The sequence below is a fragment of the Choloepus didactylus genome, chromosome X (genome assembly GCF_015220235.1).
Source record: "Choloepus didactylus isolate mChoDid1 chromosome X, mChoDid1.pri, whole genome shotgun sequence".
Classification (NCBI taxonomy): domain Eukaryota; kingdom Metazoa; phylum Chordata; class Mammalia; order Pilosa; family Megalonychidae; genus Choloepus; species Choloepus didactylus.
Genome location: NC_051334.1, coordinates 66,221,208 through 66,229,182, shown reverse-complemented (window position 1 = coordinate 66,229,182; position 7,975 = coordinate 66,221,208). Strand labels below are relative to the sequence as shown.

General features: G+C 44.2%; 1 protein-coding gene and 1 pseudogene across 1 annotated transcript; both read left to right on the top strand.

Moving 5' to 3' along the window:
* Positions 1-558: 558 nt before the first annotated feature.
* LOC119522183 lies at positions 559-1,657 on the top strand (annotated as a pseudogene).
* Positions 1,658-3,186: 1,529 nt separating this feature from the next.
* Positions 3,187-3,579, top strand: LOC119523853 (NHP2-like protein 1). Its single transcript, XM_037822663.1, has one exon. It carries the CDS (start codon positions 3,193-3,195, stop codon positions 3,577-3,579), a length of 387 nt encoding a protein of 128 aa, XP_037678591.1. The 5' UTR covers positions 3,187-3,192.
* Positions 3,580-7,975: the final 4,396 nt, after the last annotated feature.

Here is a 7,975-nt window from a genome sequence, read left to right as displayed (position 1 = left end):
GATGTAGTCTCAATCCCATTTAGAGTGGATTTCTTGGTAGCCATGAGGAGGACCAATGAATTCAACCAGCTACCCCAAAGCTCATGCTTCTTCAAAGCTTATATATAACTGGCTGGCTGGCTGTGGGGTGTTCAAGTTGCTCTAAGAGTCCCTTCCCTAGCCTCTAAGCAAATGTTTTACCACAAAAAAGGGTGGTGAGGGGTGAGGTGGGTGGAATTAAGCTGACCCATTATTCCCATCAAGTTTGACAAAAGCTGTTGAAACCACCAATGGGCAAGACTTTCTCAAGGATCCATGAGTGTAGAGAGGTGATGTCAGGAAGCATTTGTTCATTCATCCGTCAGATATTTATTGAAGGTTCTCCCTGATCAATATGGTGGAGTGAGAAGCTTCAGGCTCTGTCCCCTCACAGAAGCTTTGAACTGAAAAAAACAACTGGCAGAAACATCTTTCTCAAAGATCCAGAAAAAAGTTAAAGAATTTCAGTAACAAGGTGAGTGTCACTTCAAGAAAAAATGCAACTTAAAAGAGGTAGGAGAGGTGACTGGTTTGGGAGGCATGGCATGGGTGCTGAGTGAAGCTCTGGCCATGGCAGTGGTGTCCCTGAAAGTGTGCAGAGTGGTCTTGGGTAACTGGAAAGAAAAATGTCTCCCAGAGAAGTTGTTTCTTCACCTTGGCTGGAAGCAGTAACACCAGAGTATTGAACACATCCAGTTCCATTTGAGCATCACAAAGAACTTTTGGGTGGATTCAGCTGTTGCAAAAATAATTGGGAATAATGTCAAGAAACTTCAGAAGTTTTCTTCCACTGTCAAGATGTGGTTCTTTGAAGAAATATTTAGTGGGAGAAAACTGACAGACATCATAAATAATGACCACAAATATGTAAAATATTTCCCTGGACAAAAGCTACCAGAAAATGTGGTTGCTGTCTGAAATCTCAGTGAGGCAGTGAAGGATGCTGACCTTCTGGTGTTTGCCATTCCTTACCAGTTTATTCACAGAATCCATGATGAGATTACTAGAAGTGTGCCCAATATGTGCTGGGAATCACCCTCATCAAGGAGAAAGATGAAGGCCCCAAGGGCCTGAAACTCATTTCTGACATCATCCAAGAGAAGATGATCATTGACATCAGTGTGCTGATGAGAGCCAACATTGCCTATAGGGTGGCTGCAGAGAAGTTTTCTGAGACCACTATTGGCAGCAAAGTAATGGAGAATGGCCTTGTTTTCTTAGAATTTGTGCAGACTCCAAATTTTTGAATTACTGTGGTTGATGATGCAGACACTGTTGAACTTTGTGGTGCTCTTAAGAACATTGTAGCTGTGGGAGCCAGCCTCTGCTATGGAGACAACACCAAAGATGTCATCATCCACCTGAACCCCGTGGAAATGATTGCATTTGCCAGGATTTTCTGAAAGGGTCAGGTGTCCAAAGACACCTTCCGAGAGAACTGTGGGGTAGCTGAAGTGATCACTACCTGCTACAGAGGCCAGAACTGCAGGGAAAGACAATTGAAGAATTGGAGAATGAGATGCTGAAACTCTAAGGACCTCAGATGTCTGCTGAAGTGTACCGCATCCTCAAACAGAAGGGCCTAGTCAACAAGTTTCCATTGTTTTCCATTGTTTACTGTATATCAGATCTGAAATGAAAGAAAATCTGCTCAAGATACATTGTCTTGGGAGAGGATCCAAAATGGCAGAATAGGAGAGGCAGAGCAAAGTTCTCCTCCATGAAAAACATTAGATAAAAGACAGTGCTCCAGAATAGCACTTTCAGGATTTCAACAACTGGGCAGGGACTTCTACACCCATAGTGACTGTGTACCTGGAAAAACTGAGAGACTCTGTTCAGAGACATGTGAGTGTTTGGCCTGGAAAGCTTCCATGGAGATGGCAGCCAGAGTGGCATTCTAGCATGGTGAGAAGAAACCAAGAGACTGTGTTTGGAGGTGGGTTAGTGTAAGACCCAGAAACCTACAAGGGACACCACAGCTGGAGGTGCAGTCTATCATGGTGGGGAGAAGCCAAGAGACTGTGTTTAGATGTGGGTTAGTGTAAGACCCTGAAATGCTGGGGAAATGGCAACCAGAGTCACAGTCTAGTGTGGTGGAGAAAAACCAAGAGACTGTGTTCAGAAGCAGGTTAGTGGAAGACCTGAAAAGCCACCAGGGAAAAAGCAGCCAGAGTCACATTTCAATGAAGTGCAGAGTACATTCCACAGCCCAAGCACCTGCCTCAGTATTTGGTGTGGGTGATAAACCTTTGCACACCCACAGCTAAGAGCCCAGGTACTGGGGATGGGCTGCTGCAACAGGCAGATGATTGCAGAAGTGGAGAGTTTCCACCCCTTGAGCAGCTGTCTTTGTAGTGGGCTGGGAGACACCCCTTCACAGCACTGCAGCTGAAAGCTTCCTTGAGGGAATTCAGGAATCAGCTGGCTTGTGATGGCATACACTCCTCATCGGTGGAAGCCTGGGAGGGCACAACCTAGAGGCAGGAGTGCCACACAGAAGTGCCAGGAGCCCTACACCAATCCCAGAGACTTGTGGGCCTATGGCAGAGAGGGACTGTGGGCAATTTGAGCTGAAAAGTTAGATGCATTCTGCAACCCCAGGGCATTCCAGCCACAGCCATCTTCCTTGCCAAACTGCACAGGGCACATGCCCCATCCACAGGGCTGGTGGTCACCACTGCACATGGAAAATTGGTCCACTGATTGGACCCCTACATGGCTTGGGCCACCACTTGGTGCATAGATGATGTTGGGGAGAAGTGGCTTGAGGGTAAAAGATGGCTTGGGAGTGCCATCTGTTGGTAGGTCAGGGAAAGTACACTCCATGAAGCTGTAGCTCTGTCAAATTATAGATAATTGTTTGAATAAGCCTGCATATCCTAAAAAAACCTATCAAGATAAGCAAATGCAAAGAGGCCAAAAACAACAGAAAATTATAAAGCATAGGAAGAAACCAGAAGATATGAATAACCCAAACACCCAAATTGAAAAACCAGAAGAGACACAGAACTTGGAGAAATTATTCAAAAAAGTAATCACAGGTCACTTCTGCTTCCTGTGGCGCACGGCAGTTTCCACTCCTTTCCTGGTGTGGCTTTCTGGCCGAAGCAAACACTTCTCTTTGAGGTAGCTGAGCTGCTTGAGGAGAAGCGAGTCCGGGGAACTGCAGCCATGACTGAGGCTGATGTCAGTCTGAAAGCCTATCCCCTCACAGATGCCCACCTCACTAAGAAACTACTGGACCTTGTTCAGCAGTCGTGTAACTACAAACAGCTTTGTAAAGGAGCCAACGAGGCCACCAAAACCCTCAACAGAGGCATCTCTGAGTTCATCGTGATGGCTGCTGATGCTGAGCCCCTGGAGATCATCCTACACCTTCTGCTACTGTGTGAAGACAAGAATGTGCCCTACATGTTTATGCACTCCAAGCAGTCCTTGGGGCAGGCCTGTGGCATCTCCAGGCCTGTCATCGCCTGTTCTGTCACCATCAAGGAAGGCTCACAGCTGAAGCAGCAGATCCAGTCCATTCAGCAGTCCATTGAGAGGCTCTTAGTGTAAACCAGTGTCCTCTGCCATGCTCTCCCAGCTGACTGCTCCCCAGGGATAGTATATCATATATTGTCTATGTTGGCATGTAGTGTTTTCAGCTACTTTTTATTGTTATAAAATTTATTGTAGTCCCAAATGGTTTCTAGCTTGTTGGATTGTTTGTGTTTTGTTTTACAGACTTTTTTCTCCCCCATCCCCAATCCTCTTATCCTCCCTTTTGAAAATGAACTAATACCCACTAGAAGAAGGAGAGTGGTGGCCACTTTCACAGGCAGGGATGAGCCAGGATAGAGATCTGGTTCCAGCTGTCATCCTCTGGCTTCCTGGATGCCTGCTGTATGCAGGCATACAAGAGAGCATGATGGAAGGAAACACTGTCCATTTTATGTCTCTGTGCCTGGCATACAGAATCATTCCAAAAATGTTTATTTTAAAAATTCAAGGAGTTTCCTTTGCTCTCTAGGGGATTCTGAGTCATTTAGAGAAGAAGCATGTGTTCTGTGAGGTGGTTAGGTTTATGTCCAAGCATCAGTTACTAATGTAACCCCACTGTTTCTGGTAATGTGATATGTTCTTTCACCAACCCCCACTGGTGCCCTGAGGGTGGCAGGGCAGCAGCACACCAAAGAGATGTGCTGTAGGATTCCAGAAGCAGCCTGGCAAGTGGGGCAGTTGACTTAGGCCTTAATGGGGTCAAGAGGAGCAAAAGAAAAGAGGGTCAGCTGGTGTTGGAATGAAGGATTCTGGGAAGGTCATGGAGACCTGGCTGGAACATGCAGCAGGTATTATTGAATCCAAGGCAGCATCTTCTCTTCGTGAAATGAGGATTTCTTCAGTGGACACTTTGCCCCAGCTCTGAGAGCCCTCGCCTCTGCTTCTTGCCACAGTATGGGTCAAGTGTATACTTTATCAGATCAGAAAGACAGTGTTAATGTGTCATTCATTCTTGTGAGCTTCATAATAAAGACATATATTCATATTCTGATTTAAAGAGTGTGGCAATGCCTGATTCTTGAGTATAGAAGAAATGCTTAGTGTTATTAGAGTTATAGCTTCTCAAACTTTCACCAAGAGGCTGTGGAAAAGAAAGCATCTCCCACCAGAGGATTTCTGGTTCAGCAGTTCAAAATGTCTTGTCTTGTACAAATTCTTATCATTGGACATTGTATTTGGTTCCATGCTATATCTGTTGCATTAGGTGCTCTCTAGAACAGGGCTTCTCAACCTCAGCACTGTTGACATTTAGAGCTGGATAATTCTTCCAAGATGCAAGTAGATGGGTCATTCAATGAGAATAGATTATATTTAGTCCTCTCAGCCAACTTGGGCCCCTCTACCCTCCCTACCACCCAGTCTTGTGAAGACCTATTCTCAGCCTACTGGGCTGGTCATTTTTCCCAGGTTGTGCCAATGTTTATACTCCAGCGGTTCTTTTATTATTTGTGGATGGTAGTTTCAGGTGGCTTACTTTGGTTGTACATGTGTTTTTTACAGAAATAATTGAAGGGAGGGGCAGAATTAAGAAATTAACCTCCATCTAAATGGAAACCAGGCCCTGCCCAGTAGAACCTTTCTGAGGACTTAATAGGCAAGGAAGGCAAGCACCACTAATTTACAGAAAAACTGATCACTCAGCCGCCATTTATCACAGACCTCTGGGGTTTTCCTTTTAATATTCAAATCACCTGTCCAGCTATGGTAGGTGTTTGTGATTTGACTCTTGGACTCTTCCATGCTTTCTGTTTTGTAAATGGGAAAGAGGAGCCTAGACTTGGGTAAGGCCATGCAAAAGTGCATAGAAAAAATGGGAATTAACTCGAGGGGTCCTCACCAGCCAGGAAGGCCACACCAAGCTTAGGGATAGTACTCATTCTTACTCTCCTACTTGTAACTAGCATGATTCCAATCTACTGGAGTATTCTATCCAGAGTGCTCAAGCATGCTTCATTTAAGGGGGGTGTCTAATTCCTCAACAATAAGAATGAACACTTAGTATATTAAATGGTTTTGCATTATCTTGCTGAATCCTCAAAAGCACCTTTTCTAATGAGAAATAACAAAGTAAACCACCTTTCTCACTTAAAAGGAAAAAAATCCAAACAAGAATATGACTTATTTTTCCAAAAAAAGCAGTTGAAAATTTATAAAGTTTAGAGCGAAGAATCCAAAGCTGAAAATCTCTTGCAAGAGTAATTTGAGAAATCAAAATCACAATGAGATACACCTCACACCCACTAGAATGGCTATTATTGAAAAAACAGTGTTGGTGAGGATGTGGAGAAATAGGAACCTTGGTACATTGTTGGTGGGCATGTAAAAATGGTGCAGCTGCTGTTGAAAACTGGTGATTCCTCAGAAAGTTAAACAGAACTACCATATGATCAACAATCACACTCCTAGGTATAGACCCAAAAGAACTGAAAGCAGGGACTCAAGCAGATATTTGCACACCAATGTTCATAGCAGCATTGTTTACAATAGCAAAAAGGTGGAAGGATGTCCATCGATGGATGGATGAATAAACAATATGTGGCATACACATGCAATGGAGTATTATTCAGCCATAAAAATGAAGCTCTGTTACATGCTACAACATGGATGAAGCCTTGAAGATATCATGTTGAATGAAACAAAAACCCAACAAAGACAGATGTTATATGATTTACTTGTATGAAATGAATAGTCAAATTCAGAGAATGTAGGCAACAGGTCAGGGGGGTGAGCAGTTAATAGGTAATGGGTAGAATTTCTGAGTGATGGAAAAGTTTTGGTAATGGGTGGTGGTGATGGTAGTACAACATTATGAATGTGATTGATATCACTGGATCGTACAAACACCTGAGACATTCCTTAATGATTGTTTAGTATTGCTATACATTTAATTAAGAAAAAAAATTAAAATCAAGAGGAAAGTTAAAAAAAGCAAGTAAAACTAACCCATAAAATTCTTTGAAATTTGCTGTTTTCCTACTTGTTAAATTGTGCTTTGCAAGTTATCACTGTTCTATATATATATTTCACAATAAAAAATGTTTTAAAAAAAAGCGAGTGAGCAATTTGACTCCTCCTACACCCTCCTCCCTATGAGAAGCTCATTCTAGTTCTGGGATTCTGAAGGACACGGGACCTACAAGCCCCTGTATCTCAAGCCACCCTCAGAGGACAGAAGGCCTTCCTGATGCTTCTTTCCTTCCCTCAGGCTCATTCTTCAAAAGCAGCAGCAGCAGAGTCAGGGAGGAAATAGGATATGGGAGGAATGGGGAAGAGCCAGAAAGAAAAGACACTCCCTCCTCTTTCCTCTTCTATTACTAGAGCCTCTCCTCTTCCTGAACTTCCCTCATCTCCCCTGAAAAACAAGAGGAATAACTTCATTTCACTTTTACTGGAATCCAAAGCCTCAGGGCAATAGAAAATGTAGATATCTTCATATATTTGAAGGTCACAGTAAGAGGACAGCAAGTGTGTGGGGGAGTTGCTGTTTATTCATGAAGCAAATGCACCAGAATAAAAAATGGTGCATCCTTATTGCTTCTGAAAACCGATTTTTAGATCTTCACATGACACATTTAGCAAAAAACAGGTGGGAAGACAAGATTGGAGGAGAATCCTGCTAGGGCTTGTATGTTCACTTGTCCTTAATTGTCACACTCCCCCCACCCCCAATGATGTTTGTTTCCATTGTGAATATGTATGTTCCCAGAGGGAGAGAAAATTAGGCTACTAAAAAGGCAAGTGATCACTGGATGCAAGGTAGACTTCTCTTCCTTGCACACTAAGGAACAGTATATAGTACAAAGTTAGGGCTCTTTATTCAGACAATAGAGGAAGGCACAGCAAAGTGGGAGGGCTACACCATCTCCACAGCAACAGAATGTCTCAAACGTAAAGTCATGCCACTAACAAAGCCCCTCAGCTTCTGGCAGGTGGAGTCTTCCTGGCCCAGGAGAAACATTTTCTCCACTTGACGCAGCCTGGCCATTCGTGGAAGAGTGGCAGGATGTGTGCTCGCTGTTCAGTTCTCCTGGAAATGCTTGGTGAGTGCATCCAGCAGCTCCTGCTTCTTTGGCCCAGCCTTCAGCCTGCACACCCTGCAGGCTTCCTTCAGCACGGGCACAGTGAGCTTACCCAGGGTGCCCTTGCTGATGTGGGCCTTCAGATCCTCTTGAGATAACTCCACCTTGGGCTTTTTGCTTTCAGAACCTTCGTCATCTGAGGGAAAAGGTCAGGAGGGAGTGAGTGGAAATGTGACCGGAGGCACCCCAGCTGCACTGCACTAGGACCCTCACATGATCTGGGCTGCAGTCAACCTTTTCCATAGAGCTCCGGGGCCGACCTGGAATACCATGGGGAGGTGTGTTGCTCAGAGAGCTTCACTGAAGTATAAAACCAAAACTGTATCACACCT